Source organism: Panulirus ornatus, chromosome 4, assembly GCF_036320965.1.
Source record: "Panulirus ornatus isolate Po-2019 chromosome 4, ASM3632096v1, whole genome shotgun sequence".
In the NCBI taxonomy this organism is placed as follows: Eukaryota; Metazoa; Arthropoda; class Malacostraca; order Decapoda; family Palinuridae; genus Panulirus; species Panulirus ornatus.
The window spans coordinates 66,018,743-66,046,087 of record NC_092227.1 but is presented as its reverse complement, the minus strand read 5'-3'; the positions used below and the strand labels follow the sequence as shown (position 1 = coordinate 66,046,087).

At 42.4% G+C, this 27,345-nt stretch overlaps 1 protein-coding gene across 1 annotated transcript in view; it reads left to right on the top strand.

The window, feature by feature from the left end:
• The window catches only part of LOC139764815 (periodic tryptophan protein 2 homolog), a 171,866-nt gene that overhangs the window by 52,149 nt on the left and 92,372 nt on the right, over nucleotides 1-27,345 (top strand). The window contains exons 8-9 of the mRNA XM_071691767.1: nucleotides 13,937-14,145; nucleotides 26,115-26,231. Coding sequence (XP_071547868.1) covers nucleotides 13,937-14,145; nucleotides 26,115-26,231 — 326 coding nt within the window. The remainder of the gene's footprint in view (nucleotides 1-13,936; nucleotides 14,146-26,114; nucleotides 26,232-27,345) is intronic.

The following is a 27,345-nucleotide window of genomic DNA, read 5'->3' as shown; positions in this document are numbered from 1 at the left end:
GGAACCATGGAAGCGGAAGTGGATCATAGGGTGTGGGAGGGGGCGAAAATCCTGGGGGCCTTGAAGAATGTGTGGAAGTCGAGAACATTATCTCGGAAAGCAAAAATGGGTATGTTTGAAGGAATAGTGGTTCCAACAATGTTGTATGGTTGCGAGGCGTGGGCTATGGATAGAGTTGTGTGCAGGAGGATGGATGTGCTGGAAATGAGATGTTTGAGGACAATGTGTGGTGTGAGGTGGTTTGATCGAGTAAGTAATGTAAGGGTAAGAGAGATGTGTGGAAATAAAAAGAGCGTGGTTGAGAGAGCAGAAGAGGGTGTTTTGAAATGGTTTGGGCACATGGAGAGAATGAGTGAGGAAAGACTGACCAAGAGGATATATGTGTCGGAGGTGGAGGGAACGAGGAGAAGTGGGAGACCAAATTGGAGGTGGAAAGATGGAGTGAAAAAGATTTTGTGTGATCGGGGCCTGAACATGCAGGAGGGTGAATGGAGGGCAAGGAATAGAGTGAATTGGATCTATGTGGTATACCGGGGTTGACGTGCTGTCAGTGGATTGAATCAGGGCATGTGAAGCGTCTGGGGTAAACCATGGAAAGCTGTGTAGGTATGTATATTTGCATGTGTGGACGTATGTATATACATGTGTATGGGGGTGGGTTGGGCCATTTCTTTCGTCTGTTTCCTTGTGCTACCTCACAAACGCGGGAGACAGCGACAAAGCAAAAAAAAAATATATATATATATATATATATATATATATATATATATATATATATATATATATATATATATATATATATTTATTTATTTATTTATTTATTTATTTATTATACTTTGTCGCTGTCTCCCGCGTTTGCGAGGTAGCGCAAGGAAACAGACGAAAGAAATGGCCCAACCCACCCCCATACACATGTATATATATATATATATATATATATATATATATATATATATATATATATATATATATATATATATAAAACGCTACCTCACAAACACGGGAGACAGCGACAAAGCAAAAAAAAAAAAAAAAGATATACATATAAAACTGAAAGTTGATGGAGAGAGATGGGTGATTATTAGTGCATGTGCACCTGGGCATGAGAAGAAAGATCATGAGAGGCAAGTGTTTTGGGAGCAGCTGAATGAGTGTGTTAGTGGTTTTGATGCACGAGACCGGGTTATAGTGATGGGTGATTTGAATGCAAAGGTGAGTAATGTGGCAGTTGAGGGAATAATTGGTATACATGGGGTGTTCAGTGTTGTAAATGGAAATGGTGAAGAGCTTGTAGATTTATGTGCTGAAAAAGGACTGGTGATTGGGAATACCTGGTTTAAAAAGCGAGATATACATAAGTATACGTATGTAAGTAGGAGAGATGGCCAGAGAGCATTATTGGATTACGTGTTAATTGACAGGCGCGCGAAAGAGAGACTTTTGGATGTTAATGTGCTGAGAGGTGCAACTGGAGGGATGTCTGATCATTAACTTGTGGAGGCTAAGGTGAAGATTTGTATGGGTTTTCAGAAAAGAAGAGTGAATGTTGGGGTGAAGAGGGTGGTGAGAGTAAGTGAGCTTGGGAAGGAGACTTGTGTGAGGAAGTACCAGGAGAGACTGAGTACAGAATGGAAAAAGGTGAGAACAGTGGAAGTAAGGGGAGTGGGGGAGGAATGGGATGTATTTAGGGAATCATTCAGTGATGGATTGCGCAAAAGATGCTTGTGGCATGAGAAGAGTGGGAGGTGGGTTGATTAGAAAGGGTAGTGAATGGTGGGATGAAGAAGTGAGATTATTAGTGAAAGAGAAGAGAGAGGCATTTGGACGATTTTTGCAGGGAAAAAATGCTATTGAGTGGGAGATGTATAAAAGAAAGAGACAGGAGGTCAAGATAAAGGTGCAAGAGGTGAAAAAGAGGGCAAATGAGAGTTGGGGTGAGAGAGTATCATTAAATTTTAGGGAGAATAAAAAGATGTTCTGGAAAGAGGTAAATAAAGTGCGTAAGACAAGGGAGCAAATGGGAACTTCAGTGAAGGGCGCAAATGGGGAGGTGATAACAAGTAGTGGTGATGTGAGAAGGAGATGGAGTGAGTATTTTGAAGGTTTGTTGAATGTGTTTGATGATAGAGTGGCAGATATAGGGTGTTTTGGTCGAGGTGGTGTGCAAAGTGAGAGGGTTAGGGAAAATGATTTGGTAAACAGAGAAGAGGTAGTAAAAGCTTTGCGGAAGATGAAAGTCAGCAAGGCAGCAGGTTTGGATGGTATTGCAGTGGAATTTATTAAAAAAGGGGGTGACTGTATTATTGACTGGTTGGTAAGGTTATTTAATGTATTTATGACTTATGGTGAGGTGCCTGAGGATTGGCGGAATGCGTGCATAGTGCCATTGTACAAAGGCAAAGGGGATAAGAGTGAGTGCTCAAATTACAGAGGTATAAGTTTGTTGAGTATTCCTGGTAAATTATATGGGAGGGTATTGATTGAGAGGGTGAAGGCATGTACAGAGCATCAGATTGGGGAAGAGCAGTGTGGTTTCAGAAGCAAAAATGTGTATGTTTGAAGGAATGGTGGTTCCAACAATGTTGTATGGCTGGGAGGCGTGGGCTATGGATAGAGTTGTGCGCAGGAGGATGGATGTGCTGGAAATGAGATGTTTGAGGTCAATGTGTGGTGTGAGGTGGTTTGATCGAGTAAGTAACGTTAGGGTAAGAGAGATGTGTGGAAATAAAAAGAGCATGGTTGAGAGAGCAGAAGAGGGTGTTTTGAAATGGTTTGGGCACATGGAGAGAATGAGTGAGGAAAGATTGACCAAGAGGATATATGTGTCGGAGGTGGAGAGAACGAGGAGAAGTGGGAGACCAAATTGGAGGTGGAAAGATGGAGTGAAATAAGATTTTGTGTGATTGAGGCCTGAACATGCAGGAGGGTGAAAGGAGGGCAAGGAATAGAGTGAATTGGATCGATGTGGTATACCGGGGTTGACGTGCTGTCAGTGGATTGAATCAGGGCATGTGAAGCGTCTGGGGTGAACCATGGAAAGCTGTGTAGGTATGTATATTTGCGTGTGTGGACGTATGTATATACATGTGTATGGGGGTGGGTTGGGCCATTTCTTTTGTCTGTTTCCTTGCGCTACCTCGCAAACGCGGGATACCGAAAAAAAAAAAAATACACACACACACACGGACATATACATATATACACATGTACACAATTAATACTGTCTGCCCTTATCTATTCCCGTTGCCACCCCGCCACACATGAAATGAAAACCCCCTCCACCCGCATGTGCGCGAGGTAGTGCTGGGAAAAGACAACAAAGGCCACATTCGTTCACACTGAGTCTTTATCTGTCATGTATAATGCACCAAAACCACAGCTCCCTTTCCACATCCAGGCCCCACAAAACTTTCCATGGTTTACCCCAGACGCTTCACATGCCCTGGTTCAATCCATTGACAGCCCGTCGACCCCGGTATACCACATCGTTCCAATTCACTCTATTCCTTGCACGCCTTTCACCCTCCTGCATGTTCAGGCCCTGATCACTCAAAATCTTTTTCACTCCATCCTCCCACCTCCAATTTGGTCTCCCACTTCTCCTCGTTCCCTCCACCTCTGACACATATATCCTCTTTGTCTATTGTCAATCTTTCCTCACTCATTCTATCCACGTGACCAAACCATTTCAAAACACCCTCTTCTGCTCTCTCAACCACACTCTTTTTTATTACCACATCTCTCTTACCCTTTCATTACTTACTCGATCAAACCACCTCACACCACATATTGTCCTCAAACATCTCATTTCCAGTACATCCACCCTCCTCCGCACAACTCTATCTATAGCCCACTCCTCGCAACTATATAGCATTGTTGGAACCACTATTCCTTTGAACATAACCATTTTTGCTCTCCAAGATAACGTTCTCGACTTCCACACATTCTTCAACACTCCCAGAACTTTCGCCACCTCCCCCACCCTATGATTCACTTCCGCTTCCATGGTTCCATCTGCTGCCAAATCCACTCTCAGATATCTAAAGATCTTCACTTCCTCCAGATTTTCTCCATTCAAACTTACCTCCCAGTTGACTTATCCCTCAACCCTACTGTACCTAAAAACCTTACTCTTATTCACATTTACTCTCAGCTTTCTTCTTTCACATACTTTGCCAAACTCAGTCACCAGCTTCTGCAGTTTATCATCTGAATCAGCCACCAGTGCTGTATCATCAGCGATCAACAACTGACTCACTTCCCAAGCTCTGCATACTTATCCCTCTTTCCAAAACTCTTGCATTCACCTCCCTAACAACCCCATCCATAAACAAATTTAACAGGTATGGAGACATCACGCACCCTTACCGCAAACCAACATTCACTGAGAACCAATCACTTTCCTCTCTTCCTAAGTGTACACATGCCTTACATCCTCGATAAAATGAGCACTCCCCGTGTGACTCCTTCTGTTTCCCCGTTTAGAATGTTAAAATACAAGGAGGGGAGGGTTTGTAGCCCCCTGCTCCCGTCCCCTTTTGTCGCCTTCTACGACATACATATACATACACAGACATATACATATATACACATGTACATATTCATTCTTACTGCCTTCATCCATTCCCGTTGCCACCCAGCCACACATGAAATAGCATCCAGCAAGGTAGCACCAGGAAAAGACAAAAAGGCCACATTCGTTCACACTCAGTCTCTAGCTGTCATGTGTACTGCACCGAAACCACAGCTCCCTTTCCACATCCAGGCCCACAAACCTTTTCATGGTTTACCCTAGATGCTTCACCCTGGTTCAATCCATTGACAACATGTTGACCCCGGTATACCATATCATTCCAATTCACTCTATTACTTGCACGCCTTTCATCCTCCTGTGTGTTCAGGCCCCAATCACTCACAATCTTTTTCACTCCATCCTTCCACCTCCAGTTTGGTCTCCTGCTCCTCCTTATTCCCTCCACCTCTGACACATATATCCTCTGTGTCAATCTTTCCTCACTCATTCTTTCCGTGTGTCCAAACCATTTTAACATACCCTCTTCTGCTCTCTCAACCACACTTTCTATTATCACACATCTTTCCTACCCTTTCATTACTTACTCGATCAAACTACATCACACTACATATTGTTCTCAAACATCTCATTTCCAATATATCCACCCTTCTTCTCACAACCCTATCTATAGCCTATGCCTCACACCCATATAACATTGTCGGAACCACTGTTCCTTCAAACATACCCATTGTTGCTCAATGAGATAACATTCTTGCCTTTCACACATTCTTCAATGATCTCAGAACCTTTGCTTCCTCCCCCACCCTGAGACTCACTTCCACTTCCATGGTTCCATCCACTGCTAAGTCCAGTCCCAGATATCTACAACACTTCACTTCCATCAGTGTTTCTCCATTCAGACTTACCTACCTCCCAATTAACTTGCCCTTCAACCCTACTGAACCTGATAACCTTGCTCTTATTCACATTTACTCTCAACTTTTTCCTTTCACACACTTTACCAAACTCAATCACCAACCTCTGCAGTACCAAACTCAGTCACCAACCTCCGCAGTTTCTCGCCTGCATCAGCCACCAACACTGTATCATCAGCAAACAACAACTGACACACTTCCCAAGCCCTCTCATCTACAACAGACTGCATACTTGCCCCTCTCTCCAAAACTCTTGCATTCACCTCCCTAACCACCCCATACATAAACAAATTAAACAACCATGGAGACATCACACACCCCTGATGCAAACCGACATTCATTGGGAACCATTCACTATCCTCTATTCCTACTTGTACATATGCCTTACATCCTTTGTAAAAACTTTTCATTGCTTCTAGCAACCTTCCTCCCACACCATATCCTCTTAAATCCTTCCACAAATTATCTCTATCAACCCTATCATATGCCTTCTCCAGATCTATAAATGCTACATACAGATCCATTTGTTTTTCTAAGTATTTCTCACATACATTCTTCAAAGGAAACACCTGATCCACACATCCTCTATCACTTCTGAAACCACACTGCTCTTCCCCAGTTTGATGCTCTGTACATACATTTACCCTCTCAATCAATACCCTCACAAATCAATAACTTCTTCACTATTTCCATTTACAGCACTGAACACCCCATGTACACCAATTATAACCTCAACTGCCATGTTGCTCACCTTCGCATTCATATCACCCATCACTTTAACCCGGTTTCGGTCATCAAATCTTCTAACACACTCACTCAGCTGCTTTCAAAGCACATGCCTCTCATGATCTTTCTTCATATGACCAGGTGCATAGGCACTAATAATCACCCATCTCTCTCCATCCACTTTTATTTGAATTTCTAAAAGGGGAAACAGAAGGAGTCAAGCGGGGAGTGCTCATCCTCCTCGAAGACTCAGACAGGGATGTCTGAATGTGTGTGGATGTAACCAAGATGAGAGGAAAGGAGAGATAGGTAGTATGTTTGAGGAAAGGAACCTGGATGTTTTGGCTCTGAGTAAACAAAGCTCAAGGGTAAAGGGGAAGAGTGGTTTGGGAATGTCTTAGGAGTAAAGTCAGGGGTTGGTGAGAGGACAAGAGCAAAGGAAGGAGTAGCACTACTGCTGAAACAGGAGTGGTGGGAGTATTTGATAGAGTGTAAGAAAGTAAACTCTAGATTGATATGGGTGAAACTGAAAGTGGATGGAGAGAGATGGGTGATTATTGGTGCATATGCACCTGGGCATGAGAAGAAAGATCACGAGAGGCAGGTGTTTTGGGAGCAGCTGAGTGATTGTGTTAGTATCTTTGATGCATGAGACCGGGTTATAGTGATGGGTGATTTGAATGCAAAGGTGAGTAATGTGGCAGTTGATGGGAATAAATGATGTACATGGTGTTCAGTGTTGTAAATGGAAATGGTGAATAGCTTGTAGATTTGCGTGCTGAAAAAGGACTGGCGATTGGAAGTACCTGGCTTAAAAAGAGAGATATACATAAGTATTCGTATGTAAGTAGGAGAGATGGCCAGAGAGCGTTATTGGATAACGTGTTAATTGATAGGCTTACGAAAGAGAGACTTTTGGATGTTAATGTGCTGAGAGTGCAACTGGAGGGATGTCTGATCATTATCTTGTGGGGGCAAGGTGAAGATTTTTAGAGGTTTTCAGAAAAGAAGAGAGCATGTTGGGGTGAAAAGAGTGGTGAGAGTAAGTGAACTTGGGAAGGAGACTTGTGTGAAGTGCCAGGAGAGATTGAGTGCAAAATGGAAAAAGGTGAGAGCAAAGGACGTAAGGGGAGTGGGGAAGGAATGGCATGTATTTAGGGAAGCAGTGATGGATTGTGCAAAAGATGCTTGTGGCATGAGAAGCGTGGGAGGTGGGTAGATTAGAAAGGGTAGTGAGTGGTTGGATGAAGAAGTAAGATTATTAATGAAAGAGGAGAGAGAGAGAGGCATTTGGATGATTTTTGCAGGGAAATAGTGCAAATGACTGATGTATGAAAGAAAGACAGGAGGTCAAGAGAAAGGTGCAAGAGGTGAAAAAGAGGGCAATGAGAGATGGGGTGAGAGCATATCATTAAATTTTAGGGAGAATAAAAAGAGTTGATAGAGAGGCTCTGTGGAAGGTATTAAGAATATATGGTGTGGGAGGCAAGTTGTTAGAAGCAGTGAAAAGTTTTTATCGAGGATGTAAGGCATGTGTACGTGTAGGAAGAGAGGAAAGTGATTGGTTCTCAGTGAATGTAGGTTTGCGGCAGGGGTGTGTGATGTCTCCATGGTTGTTTAATTTGTTTATGGATGGGGTTGTTAGGGAGGTAAATGCAAGGGTTTTGGAAAGAGGGGCAAGTATGAAGTCTGTTGGGGATGAGAGAGCTTGGGAAGTGAGTCAGTTGTTGTTCGCTGATGATACAGCGCTGGTGGCGGATTCATGTGAGAAACTGCAGAAGCTGGTGACGGAGTTTGGTAAAGTGTGTGGAAGAAGAAAGTTAAGAGTAAATGTGAATAAGAGCAAGGTTATTAGGTACAGTAGGGTTGAGGGTCAAGTCAATTGGGAGGTGAGTTTGAATGGTGAAAAACTGGAGGAAGTGAAGTGTTTTAGATATCTGGGAGTGGATCTGTATTTTGCTTTGTTGCTGTCTCGCATTTGCGCGGTAGCGCAAGAACAGGACGTAAGAAAAGGCCCCCACCCAACCCAACCCCCATACCACATGTATAACAAACACGTCCACACACGCAATATACATACCTATACATCTAATGTACAACTTTATATACACACCACAGACACATACATTATATACCATGCACACAATTCACACTGTCTGCCTTTATTCATTCCCATACGCCTCCTGCCACCATGCGAATACCATCCCCCATCCCCCTCATGTGTGCGATCGGTTTGAGGCACTAGGAAAAAGAAAAACAAAGGCCCCATTAGTTTTTACACTCAGTCTCTAGCTGTCATGCAATAATGCCCGAAAACCACAGCTCCATTTCCCACATCCAGGCCTCACACAATTTTCCCCATGGTTTCCCCAGACGCTTCACATACCCCTGGTTCAATCTCTGAACAGCACGTCAACCCCGTATACCAATAGTAACAACCAAAAATCCAATTTCACTCTATTCCTTGCCTCCTTTCACCCTCCTGCATGTTCAGGCTTCCGATCACACAAAATCTTTTTCACTCCATCTTTCACCTCCAATTGGTCTCCACTTCTCTCGTTTCCCTCCACTCCAACTATATCTCTTGGTCAATCTTTCCTCACTCTTTCTCTCCATGTGCCCAAACCATTTCAAAAACACCTCTTGCGGCTCTCTCAACCTCGCTCTTTTTATTTCCACACATCTCTCTTTACCCTTACATTACTACTCGATAAACCACCTCACACACACATTGTCTCAAACATTTCTTTTCCAAGGCACATCCACCCTCCTGTGCACAACTCTATCCATAGCCCACACCTCGCAACCATAAACATTGTTGGAACACTATTCTTCAACAGATGTGGTTTCAGAAGTGGTAGAGGATGTGTGGATTCAGGTGTTTGCTTTGAAGAATGCATGTGAGAAATACTTAGGGAAAAGCAAAGGATTTGTATGTAGCATTTATGGATCTGGAGAGGCATATGATAGAGTTGATAGAGATGCTCTGTGGAAGGTATTAAGAATATATGGTGTGGGTGGCAAGTTGTTAGAAGCTGTGAAAGTTTTTATCAAGGATAAGTAAAGGCCATGTGTACGTGTAGGAAGAGAGGAAAGTGATTGTGTTGTCAGGAATTTAGGTTTGCGGCAGGGAGTGTTGTGATGTGTCTCCATGGTTGTTTAAGTTGTTTATGGATGGGGTTGTTAGGGAGGTGAATGCAAGAGTTTGGAAAGAGGGGCAAGAATGTAGTCTGTTGTGGGAAGAGAGAGCTTGGGAGTGGAGTCAGTTGTTGTTCGCAGATGATACAGCGCTGGTGGCTGATTCCATGTGGAAACTGCAGAAGCTGGTGACTGAGTTTGGTTAATCTTATTTAGTGTGTTGTGAAAGAAGAAAGTTAGAGTAAATGTAAAATAAGAGCAGGTTATTTGGTACAGTTAGGGTTTTTTTGTGTTTTTAAATTTGTGGTTTTTTCCTTAGGTGATTGTTTCTGGCTTCTTGTTGGTGTAGGGGGGGTTGTGTTGGTGGGACCTGTGATGTGGTTTTAAGGATGGGGGCCGGGGTGGGGGTTATGGATGGTTTGGGCTTGGGATTTGTTGTTCGTCAGAATGGGTTGCTATGTGGGTTTGGTGGGTGTTCGCTTGGTTTGGGGTATAGATTGTGGGGAGGTTTTGGAGGGAGGGCGCGGGAGGTGGGGGTGGTGAGGGGGTGGGGCGCGGGGGGGGGGGGGCGGGGGGGAGGGGACGTGGGATTTGGCGGGGGGGGGTCGGGGGGGGGGGGAGTGGGGTGGGGGGGGGGATGGAAGTGTGGGAAGCGTGTGCGGAGGAGGGGGTTTGGTGTGTGTGCTGGGGTTCGGTAAAGGTTGTTGCAGGGTACTGGGGGGATGTTGTCTGGGGGTGAGTGGCAGTGGGGGAGGGTTAGGAGTGGTTTGATAGGGGAGTGCGAAAGTGGGGTGGGTTAGTTGAGAGGGGTGGGTTGGGCCGGTTTCGGGCTGGGGGGGTGGGGGGGTGGCGGTAGGGGGGGGGGGTGGGGGGGGAGGGTGAGTGGGGGGGGCGAGCTGGGCTGGGGGCGGGAGGGGGGGTGGGGGACTTGGTGGTGGGGGTGGGCTGCGGGTGCGGGCGAGGGGGGGGTGGGGGAGGTGGGGGGGGGTGGATGGTGCTGGGGGGGGGGGGGGTGGGCGGGTAGGGGTGTGTTGTGTCGGCGTGGGGGGGGGAGGGGGGGGGGGGGTTCGGGGGGCAGAAGTGAGGGGGGCTGGGGGGGGTTTTCTTTTTCTTGATCCTGTTCTATTTTTTTGTTTTTTTCGCTTTTTATGTTTACTTCTTTTGTTTTTGTTGTGGTTTCAATTTCTTTTTTTTTTTTGGTTTTTTTCGCTTTTTTTTTTTTTTTTTTTTTCTTGTGCTTTTTGTTTTTTATGATTTTTTTAGTTTTTTTTTTCTTTTCTTGTCTTTTGTAGTTTTTGTTTTTGTTCTTTTTTGCAGCGGATGGAACCATGGAAGCGGAAGTGGATCATAGGGTGGGGGAGGGGGCGAAAATTTTGGGAGCCTTGAAAAATGTGTGGAAGTCGAGAACATTATCCCGGAAAGCAAAAATGGGTATGTTTGAAGGAATAGTAGTTCCAACAATGTTGTATGGTTGCGAGGCGTGGGCTATGGATAGAGTTGTGCGCAGGAGGATGGATGTGCTGGAAATGAGATGTTTGAGGACAATGTGTGGTGTGAGGTGGTTTGATCAAGTAAGTAACGTAAGGGTGAGAGAGATGTGTGGAAATAAAAAGAGCGTGGTTGAGAGAGCAGAAGAGGGTGTTTTGAAATGGTTTGGGCACATGGAGAGAATGAGTGAGGAAAGATTGACCAAGAGGATATATGTGTCGGAGGTGGAGGGAACGAGGAGAAGAGGGAGACCAAATTGGAGGTGGAAAGATGGAGTGAAAAGGATTTTGTGTGATCGGGGCCTGAACATGCAGGAGGGTGAAAGGAGGGCAAGGAATAGAGTGAAGTGGAGCGATGTGGTATACAGGGGTTGACGTGCTGTCAGTGGATTGAATCAAGGCATGTGAAGCGTCCGGGGTAAACCATGGAAAGCTGTGTAGGTATGTATATTTGCGTGTGTGGACGTGTGTATGTACATGTGTATGGGGGGGGGGGGTTGGGCCATTTCTTTCGTCTGTTTCCTTGCGCTACCTCGCTAACGCGGGAGACAGCGACAAAAAAAAAAAAAAAAAAAAAAAAAAAAAAAAAAAAAAAAGATGTTTTGGAAGGAGGTAAATAAAGTGCGTAAGACAAGAGAACAAATGGGAAAATCGGTGAAGGGGCTAATGGGGAGGTGATAACAAGTAGTGGTTCTGTTAGAAGGAGATGCAGTAAGTATTTTGAAGGTTTGTTGAATGTGTTAGATGACAGAGTGGCAGATGTGTTTTGGTCGAGCAGGTGTGTGAAGTGAAAGGGTTAGGGAGAATGATTTGGTAAACAAAGAAGAGGTAGTAAAAACTTTCCAGAAGATGAAAGCTGGCAAGGCTGGGGGTTTGGATGGTATTGCAGTGGAATCTATTAAAAAAGGGGTGACTGTTGTTGACTGGTTGGTAAGGATATTTAATGTATGTATAACTCATGGTGACGTGCCTGAGGATTGGTGGAATGCATGCATAGTGCCATTGTACAAAGGCAAAGGGGATAAGGTGAGTGCTCAAATTACAAAGGTATAAGTTTGTTGAGTATTCCTGGGAAATTATATGGGAGGGTATTGATAGAGATGGTTAAGGCATGTATAGAGCATCAGATTGGGGAAGAGCAGCGTGGTTTCAGAAGTGGTAGAGGATGTGTGGATCAGGTGTTTGCTTTGAAGAATGTATGTGAGAAATACTTAGAAAAGCAAATGGATTTGTATGTAGCATTTATGGATCTGGAGAAGGCAAATGATAGAGTTGATAGAGATGCTCTGTGGAAGGTATTAAGAATATATAGTGTGGGAGGCAAGTTGTTAGAAGAAGTGGAAAGTTTTTATCAAGGATGTAAGGCATGTGTACGAGTAGGAAGAGAGGAAAGTGATTGGCTCCCAGTGAATGTTGGTTGCGGCAGGGATGAGTGATGTCTCCATGGTTGTTTAATTTGTTTATGGATGGGGTTGTTAGGGAGTTGAAAGCAAGAGTTTTGGAGAGAGGGGCAAGTATGCAGTCTGTTGTGGATAAGAGGGCTTGGGAAGTGAGTCAGCTGTTGTTCGCCGATGATACAGCGCTGGTGGCTGATTCGGGTGAGAAGCTACAGAAGCTGGTGACTGAGTTTGGTAAAGTGTGTGAAAGGAGAATGCTGAGGGTAAATGTGAATAAGAGCAAGGTTATTAGGTACAGTAGGGTTGAGGGTCAAGTCAATTGGGAGGTAAATTTGAATGGAGAAAAACTGGAGGAAGAGAAGTGTTTTAGATATCTGGGAGTGGATGTGGAAGCGGACGGAACCATGGAAGTGGAAGTGAGTCACAGGGTGAGGGAGGGGGCAAAAATTCTGGGAGCGTTGAAAAATGTGCGGAAGTTGAGAACATTATCTCGGAAAGCAAAAATGGGTATGTTTGAAGGAATAGTGGTTCCAACAATGTTATATGGTTGTGAGGCGTGGGCTATAGGTAAAGTAGTATGGAGGAGGGTGGATGTGTTGGAAATGAGATGTTTGAGGACAATATGTGGTGTGAGGTGGTATGATCGAATAAGTAATGAAAGGGTAAGAGAGATGTGTGGTAATAAAAAGAGTTTGGTTGAGAGAGCAGAAGAGGGTGTTTTGAAATGGTTTGGTCACATGGAGAGAATGAGTGAGGAAAGATTGACAAAGAGGATATATGTGTCAGAGGTAAAGAGAATAAGAAGTGGGAGACCAAATTGGAGGTGGAAAGATGGAGTGAAAAAGATTTTGAGTGATTGGGGTCTGAACATGCAGGAGGGTGAAAGGCGTGCAAGGAATAGAATGAATTGGAACAATGTGGTATACCAGGGTCGATGTGCTGTCAGTGGATTGAACCAGGGCATGTGAAGCATCTGGGGTAAACCATGGAAAGTTTTGTGGGGCCTGGATGTGGAAAGGGAGCTGTGGTTTCAGTGCATTATACATGACAGCTAGAGACTGAGTGTGAACAAATGTGGCCTTTGTTATCTTTTCCTGGTGCTACCTTGCACGTATGCGGGGGGAGGGGGTTGTCATTTCATGTGTGCCGGGTTGGCGACGGGAATGATTAAGGGCAGCAAATATGAATGATGTACATGTGTATATATGTATATGTCTGTGTATTTATATATTTGTATACGTTGAGATGTATAGGTACGTATATGTGCATGTGTGGACGTGTATGTATATACATTTGTGTGTGGGTGAGTTAGGTCATTCTTTTGTCTGATTCTTTGCGCTACCTCGCTAACGCAGGAGACAGCGACAAAGTATAATAAATATAGGTAAAATATGGGGCCTCATGGTATTAGATTTCCTCCCGAGACTTTGCAGGTTGGCAAATGCACACACAAATTGGCAGACTTAACAAAAGTGAGGTATTGCATGGTGGAGTTGATTAAGTATTTTGCTAAATTTGTACGAAGGATGCTGATATGAAAGAGCAGAGTGGTACCAGTACCAATAGTTTGTGTAGTCATGTGATGATTATTATGTGTGACTAGGCTCCTTTTTTAAGGGTTGGCCATTATATAATTCTGTTAGGTAGCAGAAGCTGCAATCTCTTTGATTTGCAACTTTGACTCACAGGATTTAATCATCCACAATGAAAGCTAATTACATGCTATCATATCATCAACAGATTCCCTGTCACCTGACGGAGTACATTACAGTTGCGATTTTCGTGTGTACTTGGATGAATGTTTGGGTACTCCACAAGTGTTTGTAACTGCTGTGCAATACCATAAATCAACTCGGATGTTGGTTGTTGCACTTGAATCTGGAGATTTTGTTCTTTTGGATATGAATGATAAGGGTGCCATGGTGCACTCATTGAATATATCCATGCAGGTATGTTACTAAGTATTGTTCACAGTGTGTAAATTATATTACCTGTGGAGATAGAGCATTAAAGAGTTGAGGTTAACTAAAGGTTTGGGGTTGTGATAGACTAAATTATTAGAAATTATCATTAAGTAGGTTTTTTATTATTATTATTATTATTATTGTTATTCTTATTATTATACTTTGTTGTTGTCTCCCGCATTAACGAGATAGCGCAAGGAAACAGACGAAAGAATAGCCCAACCAACCCACATACACATGTATATACATACATATCCACACACGCCACATATACATACCTATACATTTCAATCTATACATATATGTATATATACATACACAGACATATACATATATACACATGTACATAATTCATACTTGCTGCCTTTATTCATTCCCGTCGCCACCCCATTGAAATGACACCCCCTTCCCTCCGCACTTACGTGAGGTAGCACTAGGAAAAGAAAATGAAGGCCACATTCGTTCACACTCAGTCTCTAGCTGTCATTTAGAATGCACCAAAACCAAAGCTCCCTTTCCTCATGCAGGCCCCACAAAACTTTCCATGGTTTACCCCAGACGCTTCACATGCCCTGGTTTAATCCATTGACAGCATGTCGACCCCGTTATACCACATTGTTCCAATTCACTTCATTCCTTGCACCCCTTTCACCCTCCTGCATGTTCAGGCCCCTATCACTCAAAATCTTTTTCACTCCATCCTTCCAATTTCAATTTGGTCTCCCACTTCTCCTTGTTCCCTCCACCTCTGGCACATATATTGTCTGTGTCTATCTTTCCTCAATCATTCTCTCCATGTGACCAAACCATTTCAAAACACCCTCTTCTGCTCTCTCAACCACACTCTTTTTATTACCACACACCTCTCTAACCCTTTCATTACTTACTCAATCAAACCACCACACACCACATACGTATCGTCCTCAGACATCTCCTTTCCAACATATATACCCTCCTCCACACAACCCATCTATAGCCCACGCCTCGCAACCATATGACATTGTTGGAACCACTATTCCTTTAAACATACCCGTTTTTGCTTTCTGAGATAATGTTCTCACCTTCCACACATTCTTCAACGCTCCCAGAACCTTTGCCCCCTCCCCCACCCTGTGACTCACTTCCGCTTCTATGGTTCCATCCGCTGCCAAATCCACTCCCAGCGATCTAAAACACTTCACTTCCTCCAGATTTTCTCCATTCAAATGTACCTAATAACCTTGCTCTTATTCACATTTACTCTCAGCTTTCTTCTTTCACACACTTTACCAAACTCAATTTCCAGCTTCTGCAGTTTCTCACCTGAATCAGCCACCAGCACTGTATCATCACTGAACAACAACTGACTCACTTCCCAAGCCCTCTCATCCAGAACAGACTGCATACTTGCCCCTCATTCCAAAACTCTTGCATTCACCTCCCTAACAACCCCATCCATAAACAAATTAAACAACCATGGAGACATCACGCACCCCTACTGCAAACTGACATTCACTGGGAACCAGTCACTTTCCTCTCTTCCTACTCGTACACATGCCTTACATCCTCGATGAAACTTTTCAGTGCTTCAAGCAACTTGCCTCGCACACCATATACTCTTAATACCTTCCACAGAGCATCTCTATCAACTATGTCATATGCCATCTCCAGATCCATAAATGCTACATACAAATCCATTTGTTTTTCTAAGTATTTCTCACTTACATTCTTCAAAGCAAACACCTGATAAACACATCCTCTACCACTTCTGAAACCACACTACTCTTCCCCAGTCTGATGCTCTGTACCTGCTTTCACCCTCTCAATCAATACCCTCCCATATAATTTCCCAGGAATACTCAACAAACTTATACCTCTGTAATTTGAACACTCACCTTTATCCCTTTGCCTTTGTGCAATGGCACTATGCATGCATTCCGCCAAGTCTTAGGCAGTTTACAATGAGCCATACATACATTGAATATCCTCACCAACCAGTCAACAACACAGTCATCCCCTTTTTTAATAAATTCCACTGCAATACCATTCAAACCCACCGCCTTGCTGGCTTTCATCTTCTGTAAAGCTTTCACTACCTCTTCTCAGTTTACCTAACCATTCTCCCTGACCTTTTCACTTCGCACACCACCTTGACCAAAACGCCCTATGTCTGCCACTGTATCATCAAACACATACAACAAACCTTCAAAATACTCACTCCATCTCACATCACCACTACTTGTTATTACCTCCCCTTTAGCCCTCTTCACCGATTTTCCCATTTGTTCTCTCGTCTTATGCACTCTATTTACCTTCTTCCAAAACATCTTTTTATTCTCCCTAAAATTTGATGATACTCACTCACCCCAACTCTTATTTGCCCTCTTTTTCTCCACTTTCATGTTTCTCATGACCTCTTGCCTCTTTCTTTTATACGTCTCCCAGTCATTTGCACTATTTCCCTGCAAAAATCATTCAAATGCCTCTCTCTTCTCTTTCACTAATAATCTTACTTCTTCATCTCACCTCTCACTACCTTTTCTAATCTGCCCACCTCCCACCTTTCTCATGCTACAAGCATCTTTTGTGCAAGCCATCACTGCTTCCCTAAATACATCCCATTCTTCCCCCAATCCCCTTATGTCCTTTGCTTTCACGTTTTCCCATTCTGCACTCAGTCTCTTCTGGTACTTCTTCACACAAGTCTCCTTCCCAAGCTCACTTACTCTCACCACTCTCTTCACCCCAACATCCCCTCTTCTTTTCTGAAAACCTTTACAAATCTTCACCTTCACCTCCACAAGATAATGACCAGACACCCCTCCAGTTGCACCTCTCAGCACAGTAACGTCATCTGTCTTTCATGCACCTGTCAATTAACACGTAATCCAATAATGCTCTCTGGCCATCTCTCCTACTTACGTACGTATACTTCTGTATATCTCTTTTTAAACCAGGTATACCCAATCACCAGTCCTTTTTCAGCACACAAATCTCTGAGCTACTCACCAAAAAAAATGGGTATGTTTGAGGGAATAGTAGTTCCAACAATGTTGTATGGTTGTGAGGCATGTGGTTGTGGGGAAGAGGATGGATATTTTGAATATGAAATGCTTGAAGACATTAAGTGGTGTGAGGTGGTTTGTTCGAATATGTAATGAAAGGGTGGGAGAGTTGTGTTGTGTGGTAATAAAAGAGTTTGGTTGAGAGAGCAGATGAGGGTGTGTTGTAATTGTTTGGACATGTTGACTGAATTGTAGGTGGAAGGATGGAGTGAAGGAGATTATGAGTGATCGGGGCCTGAACATATAGGAAGGTGAGAGGCATGCAAGGAATAAAGTGAATTGGAATGATGCGGTTTACTGGGGTCGACTTAATGTCAATGGACTGAACCAGAGCATGTGAAACGTGTGGAGTAAACCATGGAAAGGTCTGTGGATGTGGATAGGGAGCTGTGGTTTCGGTGCATTACACATGACAGCTAGAGATTGAATGTAAACGAATGTGGTCTTTTTTGTATGTTTCCTTAGCACCACCTCTTTAAAGCAGAAGTAGTGATGCTGTTTCCTTTAGGGCAGGATGGTGCTGGGAATGGATTGAAGGCAAGCATGAATATGTATATGTGTATATATGCATATGTATGTATATGTTGATATGTATATGTATGTGTATGTCTGTGGGCATGTATGTGCATTTATGTATATGTATGTGTATATGAGTGGATGGGTTGTTCTTTGTTGGTTTCCTGGCGCCACCTTGCCGATGTGGGAAACAGCGATCAAGTATAATAAATTTATGATGAAAGTGAGTTACGGAACTGTGTTGGTAGTCAGCCTCCGAAGCGATGGCATAATCAGTCAAACCAACATTAGTAAACCAGTCTCTACAATACCTGCTTGCAGACAATATTTACATTTCTACTCAACATCAAATTATGTAAAGTTGCCTGATTTTTTTTCCTTTAACATAAATTGATATTTCTTAAAAATGGTTAATTTTGAAATACATTTTTGAATTTTTGATAAATCCTCATACTTCCCTTTCTTTTAGGGGCTTCATATTAAGGGAGTAGGTAGTAGTTGGTAGGCAGCCAACAAATTGGGAGGTTAGTGACAGCTGCTTAGAGAGCCAATGCTTCAGTGGTTGTCAAGTTGCAATCCTCTGACCCAGATAGCTTTTCTTTCTTTCTGCCTCACCCACATATGGACTACTGGCATTCTGTCCACAAACATGCAGTCTTTCCTTGTCACATGAAACGTTTAACAAAACTTAATTTGCATACTCATTCTTCGTGCCTCTGGATTTTTATGTGGTGAGCACTATGCGTTAGCCCAGCCTTTAGGGAAGATGGTTGCAGCATTAGGTAGAAATGTGAGGTAGAAATAGTTGATAGGAGCATTAGATAGAAGTAGTCAGTTGGAACATTAGGTAGGAGCCTCTGCAAACACTACAATAGAGTTGTCCTCTGCCAATGGCCAGTTAAGAGTGAGGTGCTAAAGCCTAAGAAGTGGCACTGGAGTTCTTAAGTAATGGAGATCCTATTTCTGTGGCCACTCCCTTGAGGGAGTTCCAGTTGGAACTGGTATTAGAGATATAGATATAGATAGATAGATAGATAGATAGATAGATAGAAATTGTTAAGGGTTTAATTGTGCATACTGGGACATTCAAGCCCTCTTGGTGAAAAAAATCTTGATTTAGATCAACATTGGAGAAAGGTTTTCAAGCAAGGTGACAGCAAGCTTGTGCTCGTGATAATTTTCGCAAGTTTTGTTAATTAATGGTTCCCTTGGACGTTTACGGCGTCGACCCTGAATTATTATTATGTGAGAAGTTATGTAGTGGACGGTGGTGACGACATAAACCGCACTGTGGCATTTGCTGACTGAAAACACACGGTAACCTCGACGCCTCTTGATTCCATGGTATGGAGGAGCCAGTGTCGGTGCTTTGAGAATTCAGATGATTATGTCTTGGATGATGTTGAGAACAACAGACTGAAAGTAAAGCTCGTCAGTGACCGTGATCTGAGGACAGCTGAAGGAATTCTGTACCAGGAAACCTTCACACTGTAAACGTTTTGCAGATGTCAGGGTAACTGATGTTGCTGATGCTGTAAAAGAGGTGGCCATGATGAGCATGTGTACCAGTCAACTGTGGTGTGTTTCATTTGACCTCAAGTACATTGCAAGCATTGTATAGTTCCCTGCGTTACTTATGGTATGGGATTGTTTCCCTTATCATGGTGTTGTGGACCTTCAAAATATTGCAAAGAATGAAACCTCAAGCTATTGTGTGGCCATCTTCCAGATTCATTCAAAAAGCGCATAGCTGAATTCTTCATGCAGGATGCAACTCCCCAAGACTGCCAAACTAGTCACTGATTGGTTAAAGGACTGTGCAGTGAAGTTTTTCAGTGACTGGCCCAGGAAGTCACCAGATTTAAATCTAATAGAAAATTAAGAGGACATCCCTAGGGATAGGGGAGAAAGAATACTTCCCACGTATTCCCTGCGTGTCGTAGAAGGCGACTAAAAGGGAAGGGAGCGGGGGGCTGGAAATCCTCCCCTCTTTTTTTTTTTAATTTTCCAAAAGAAGCTGGTGACGGAGTTTGGTAAAGTGTGTGGAAGAAGAAAGTTAAGAGTAAATGTGAATAAGAGCAAGGTTATTAGGTACAGTAGGGTTGAGGGTCAAGTCAAGTGGGAGGTGAGTTTGAATGGAGAAAAACTGGAGGAAGTGAAGTGTTTTAGATATCTGGGAGTGGATCTGTCAGCGGATGGAACCATGGAAGCGGAAGTGGATCATAGGGTGGGGGAGGGGGCAAAAATTTTGGGAGCCTTGAAAAATGTGTGGAAGTCGAGAACATTATCCCGGAAAGCAAAAATGGGTATGTTTGAAGGAATAGTGGTTCCAACAATGTTGTATGGTTGCGAGGCGTGGGCTATGGATAGAGTTGTGCGCAGGAGGATGGATGTGCTGGAAATGAGATGTTTGAGGACAATGTGTGGTGTGAGGTGGTTTGATCGAGTAAGTAACGTAAGGGTAAGAGAGATGTGTGGAAATAAAAAGAGCGTGGTTGAGAGAGCAGAAGAGGGTGTTTTGAAGTGGTTTGGGCACATGGAGAGAATGAGTGAGGAAAGGTTGACCAAGAGGATATATGTGTCGGAGGTGGAGGGAACGAGGAGAAGAGGGAGACCAAATTGGAGGTGGAAAGATGGAGTGAAAAGGATTTTGTGTGATCGGGGCCTGAACATGCAGGAGGGTGAAAGGAGGGCAAGGAATAGAGTGAATTGGAGCGATGTGGTATACAGGGGTTGACGTGCTGTCAGTGGATTGAATCAAGGCATGTGAAGCGTCCGGGGTAAACCATGGAAAGCTGTGTAGGTATGTATATTTGCGTGTGTGGACGTATGTATGTACATGTGTATGGGGGGGGTTGGGCCATTTCTTTCGTCTGTTTCCTTGCGCTACCTCGCAAACGCGGGAGACAGCGACGAGGTATAAAAAAAAGAAAAAAAAAAAAAAAAAAAAAAGGAACAGAGAAGGGGGCCAGGTGAGGATATTCCCTCAGAGGCCCAGTCCTCTGTTCTTAACGCTACCTTGCTAACGTGAGAAATGGCGAATAGTTTGGAAAAAAAAACTAAAAAAGGGCACTTATAAAAAAGAAATTATGTAAAAGGGATACTCCATCACTGCCTAAGCTAAGGGGTGGCTGTTTGTGAAATTTGGGCAAAGATAGACCCAAAATGGCTTCAAAACCTTCCTGATTCAGCTCCTGGTCATTTCAAGGAGTGTATGAAGAGGAAAGGAAAACCAGTACTTGGTGGTGAATCAATAGTTTTCAGTTTTATTTCATGTTTATCCTTGCTGGCTGTGCTGCAGCCTACTTCATTGGCAGGCACTGTAATTTATTTCAAAAGACTCCTTCTAAGGAATATATACATATAAGGGAGAAAGAATACTTCCCACGTATTCCCTGCGTGTCGTAGAATGCGACTAAAAGGGAAGGGAGTGGGGGGGGGGGGGGCTGGAAATCCTCCCCTCTTTTTTTTTTTTTTCCCCCCCCCGAAAGAAGGGACAGAGAAGGAGGCCAGGTGAGGATATTCCCTCAAAGGTCCAGTCCTCTGTTCTTAACGCAACCTCGCTAATGTGGGAGATGGCAAATAGTATGAAAGAAAAAGAAAAGAAAAGATCAAGAGATCTGTTGTTGGTACATCTTGGTCCTTATGGTAGACCACATGATGGGAAGATGGGCTTTAATTTGGCCTTTCTTAGATACTTTTCATTGGAAAAATCAAGAAAATGGGTTTAGGCTTTTTCACAAATTGTTGAAGGTTACCTTAATTAAGATGAAGTGTCTGTCAATGTGGGTTTAGGGATGCTTCCTCCATGAGAGCCTGATTCCAATTTTCCTATGTCGCCAATGAAATTATTTCATATTTTTGTTAGTCTTTTAAAAGTTTTGTCTGATCCTCTCTTTTTATGTGGATTTGTTCTTGTCTGCTCAAGGACAGACTACGGAGGACAGAAATGTAGTTTAGAAGAATGAAAAGCCTTTTCTCTGTAAGGCAGTGTATGACCATTTTTTTTGAGGTGGGGTTTCTTGTCCTGCCTAGCCCTCCCATCCCTTGGGAAAAAAGCAGAGTTCTCTGAGAGCCTTTTTGTCGCAGCAGTGGGTTGGCACTATAACCTGCAGGAAAGTAAGGGACGTACAATCATTTTGGGATAACTTTGTGTGTCTCCACCTTGTGGCAGTCAGTGATTGGTAGAGGCAAGTTTTATTCATTTGAACAATGAGCTGGCAATATGTGGATTGGTCCAGGAAGGGTGAGAAGGAATATCTTTTTTCACAATCAAACCTTGATTATCTCTAAGGCATATCTCTCTCATTCATTTACTGATGCTGTTGTTGAGAGAAAAGGCTTTCCAAACCTTTAGATGCTGGTGAAGTTTGCCTGGCTTCTTGCTTTCATTGGATGATGTATCATAACAGAGAACACATTATGGCTTCTGTTCATCTTGAGGGTCTATACATATACATCACAAGGGATACATACATATTTGTGATTCATGCTCCTACATTTTTTTTTTGCTGTTTCCATTTTAACTTTAATTTAGATTTAATCCTCTGACCCATTATTATCAGGTGTTTATTTGACACAACATGAACTTCTGACACATATGTAATGCACAGACACTTTAGTTCAATTCTCTGCTTTTTGTCGTTTTATTTTGGCTGTTGTTCTGGACATGAGATGTTACCACCTTGTCAAAGGTCCGTCATGTACTGGATGTATTCTAGGTAGGTACTGTGACTGCCTAACTTGTTAGTTTTATGCACAAAAACTTAAAACAGTTGTTGTAAATATACAGAAAACATCAGTTTTCTTTACTATTCTGCAATGGTATATCATATTACAAAGCAGCATGAAAAGTTTCTTATTTCAAAAGACTTGTGTGTGTGAATAAATTCTCTAACTTTTGACTAAAGAAATATCAGGAGTTGCTCTGAGAAGTTTTATAGACAAATTCCACAATGTAACACTCATAAAGCAAGCTTTCATTTATGGCTCAAGATTCCAGTATACCAGTCACATTTGAAAAATAAGAAATTTCTATGATGTCATCAGCAGCCTGTCACAGGTTGTGACCTGCTTGAGATAACCACTGTTGCTGTACTGAGTTAACATAATTGCAGACAAGAACAAGGAAACTTGTAAATTTAGCCTAAATGACTATTGTGGGTAAATGTTCAATTTCAACTGAAGCCTTTTGAAGTTTTGATCATAGCTCATGGGCCTGTAGTATTGCTTTTACAGACTCCAACAAGGGGTATAAGGATCACAGGTTAGGAACCACTGTGGTAAATTGTGTTTTTGTATCAGAGGTCTGCACTTCAACAAGATTCTAAAAGAATTTTTTTCCACTTTCTGCTAGCATTTTCACCTTTCATGTTCATATAGCTCTCCTATTTGTATCATATGCTTTTTCCTGTATTTAGTTGAGGGTAGTAGATGGGCAGTTTAGCCAGAAGTTGTTGATTATTTCTATATCTTAATGGGTCAGGAATAACTGAATGTTTTCTCATAGATTTTTTTTTTTTTTTTTTTTTTGCTTTGTCGCTGTCTCCCGCGTTTGCGAGGTAGCGCAAGGAAACAGACGAAAGAAATGGCCCAACCCACCCCCATACACATGTATATACATACGTCCACACACGCAAATATACATACCTACACAGCTTTCCATGGTTTACCCCAGACGCTTCACATGCCTTGATTCAATCCACTGACAGTACGTCAACCCCGGTATACCACATCGCTCCAATTCACTCTATTCCTTGCCCTCCTTTCACCCTCCAGCATGTTCAGGCCCCGATCACACAAAATCTTTTTCACTCCATCTTTCCACCTCCAATTTGGTCTCCCTCTTCTCCTCGTTCCCTCCACCTCCGACACATATATCCTCTTGGTCAATCTTTCCTCACTCATTCTCTCCATGTGCCCAAACCATTTCAAAACACTCTCTTCTGCTCTCTCAACCACGCTCTTTTTATTTCCACACATCTCTCTTACCCTTACGTTACTTACTCGATCAAACCACCTCACACCACACATTGTCCTCAAACATCTCATTTCCAGCACATCCATCCTCCTGCGCACAACTCTATCCATAGCCCACGCCTCGCAACCATACAACATTGTTGGAACCACTATCCCTTCAAACATACCCATTTTTGCTTTCCGAGATAATGTTCTCGACTTCCACACATTCTTCAAGGCTCCCAGAATTTTCGCCCCCTCACCCACCCTATGATCCACTTCCGCTTCCATGGTTCCATCCGCTGCCAGATCCACTCCCAGATATCTAAAACACTTCACTTCCTCCAGTTTTTCTCCATTCAAACTCACCTCCCAATTGACTTGACCCTCAACCCTACTGTACCTAATAACCTTGCTCTTATTCACATTTACTCTTAACTTTCTTCTTCCACACACTTTACCAAACTCAGTCACCAGCTTCTGTAGTTTCTCACATGAATCAGCCACCAGCGCTGTATCATCAGCGAACAACAACTGACTCACTTCCCAAGCTCTCTCATCCCCAACAGACTTCATACTTGCCCCTCTTTCCAAAACTCTTGCATTCACCTCCCTAACAACCCCATCCATAAACAAATTAAACAACCATGGAGACATCACACACCCCTTCTGCAAACCTACATTCACTGAGAACCAATCACTTTCCTCTCTTCCTACACGTACACATGCCTTACATCCTCGATAAAAACTTTTCACTGCTTCTAACAACTTGCCTCCCACACCATATATTCTTAATACCTTCCACAGAGCATCTCTATCAACTGTATCATATGCCTTCTCCAGATCCATAAATGCTACATACAAATCCATTTGCTTTTCTAAGTATTTCTCACATACATTCTTCAAAGCAAACACCTGATCCACACATCCTCTACCACTTCTGAAACCACACTGCTCTTCCCCAATCTGATGCTCTGTACATGCCTTCACCCTCTCAATCAATACCCTCCCATATAATTTACCAGGAATACTCAACAAACTTATACCTCTGTAATTTGAGCACTCACTCTTATCCCCTTTGCCTTTGTACAGTGGCACTATGCACGCATTCTGCCAATCCTCAGGCACCTCACCATGAGTCATACATACATTAAATAACCTTACCAACCAGTCAACAATACAGTCACCCCCTTTTTTAATAAATTCCACTGCAATACCATCCAAACCTGCTGCCTTGCCGGCTTTCATCTTCCGCAAAGCTTTTACTACCTCTTCTCTGTTTACCAAATCATTTTCCCTAACCCTCTCACTTTGCACACCACCTCGACCAAAACACCCTATATCTGCCACTCTATCATCAAACACATTCAACAAACCTTCAAAATACTCACTCCATCTCCTTCTCACATCACCACTACTTGTTATCACCTCCCCATTTGCGCCCTTCACTGAAGTTCCCATTTGCTCCCTTGTCTTACGCACTTTATTTACCTCTTTCCAGAACATCTTTTTATTCTCCCTAAAATTTAATGATACTCTCTCACCCCAACTCTCATTTGCCCTTTTTTTCACCTCTTGCACCTTTCTCTTGACCTCCTGTCTCTTTCTTTTATACGTCTCCCACTCAATTGCATTTTTTCCCTGCAAAAATCGTCCAAATGCCTCTCTCTTCTCTTTCACTAATACTGCCATGTAAGTGAAATATGATTTGATGCCACTTTCTTCCCACAAGAAGTAAAGACATACAAAGAATATGAGCATTGATAAAGCAAGTTATACATATAAGTGGATGAGTATATTGAAAAGCAGAAAAGAGGAATGTAGAACAATAAGACATCTCAACTAATTTATGCTCTGCTGTTTTGGTTCAGTGGAGTGTTTTAGGTAGATGTTTCCTCTCATAATTTAAGAAAATTCTTATTGTGATTTTTTTGTTCCAAGTGTTAGTTCTTTTTGCAGTTTTTATTTTCTGATTCAGAAATGATGCATGTTGCACATTTGTGAAAAATGAATAAACCAAAATATTTCAGATATGCAGGCTTTTTTTTAATAAACTTTTTCTATTCTAGATTGAAAAAATTAAAATATGGGTAAAGTTTTATTTCTAAATTCATTTTGGTTATGAGAGAATTTTGGTGAAGAGGAGGAGGAGGATATTAAAAGGAGCTTGCAAAAAATCAGATAGTGAAACAAAACAAAGAAAAAGTAGCGAAGTAATTTACATTCTGGAGAAATTCTAGAATTGTTTAGATTATCACAGTGTGCCAGATTTTCTTGAAAGAAAAAGTTTCATTAGATTAAAGGGCATTTTACCATGGTATTGCCTCTATGCATGCATTTTTGAGTTCCAATCAAATTTTGCTTCTCTAATGTATATATCTGCTAGATGATGATGTAATATTTTTGTGTTCTCATCTTTGATAATTTTTTCCCCAGACCATCACAAGTGTTGCAATTAACTCAAGTGGTGATTGGATAGCACTTGGTGTATCATCTCTTGGGCAGCTTGTAGTATGGGAGTGGCAGAGTGAAACTTATGTCCTGAAACAGCAGGTAAATTCGTGCTTAATATATTTAGTTGCTCATCATGATTCACTTGGTTGATCAGAGTTTATTGAAAAGATGTAGAAATAAAGTAGTTGCTTTGGTTGTTTTCTTGAAACATTAAAGAATTCATCAGGCATCCTAACTGTCAATAGTAAGAGCATCTCAAGCATTTGTTTTTATGTACAATACACTCCGGAATTGAATGATATCATACCTATAACCAAGGTGGTGATCAACACATACCTTCATATTCCTCTCTTCAACATGGGTTCTATTAGAGGTGTAAAACTTTTTTCAGTGTTCTTGTATGGTTGGTCCTGTTAAAAAGTTTTGTTTTACATGACTCTTATTTAGTTCAGAGATTTAAGAGGCCATGATCGTTACATTTGTCTATTCTGTGATTCATTTTCCTGAAATGGTACTTTAATGACCTCATACATAAGAATATTATGTAGATTATCTGATTACATAAGATGGTACTATAAATGAAAGATGAATAGAGAAGTGGTATTTGGCAGAGTATTTTAGAGGACTGTTCTGTGTTCACTGATAGGGAGGCAGATGTAGGTTCTTTTGGATATAAAGGTATGCGAAGTAAGAGTCATGGAAATTAGCAATTAGGTGAAAGTCTTGTGTAAGTTGAGGTATGGAAAAGGAGCTGCAGTTGATGGGATTGAAGGTGAATTTTTTTAAGAAAGAGGATGACTGTTACTGATTGGTTAGTTATGATTTTCACTGAACCTATGGCTCATGGTAAGGTGCTTCTTGATTGACAGAACGCCTATATAGTACCAGTATTGTAAAAGCAAGGGAAACAGAAGTGAATGCTTGAATATAAGTGTACATGGTAAGTACAATTGGAGAACAGGGATTGAGAGGGTGGTAGCATGCACATAGCTTCAGACTGGGGGAGGAACATTGTGGTTTCTGAAGTGGTAAAAATCGTTAGGATCAGGTGTTTGATTTGATTGTGGTTTCTGAAGTGGTAAAGAACGTTATGTATTTATTATTTATTTTGCTTTGTCGCTGTCTCCCGCGTTAGCGAGGTAGAGCAAGGAAACAGACGAAAGAATGGCCCAACCCGCCCACATACACATGTATATACATACACGTCCACACA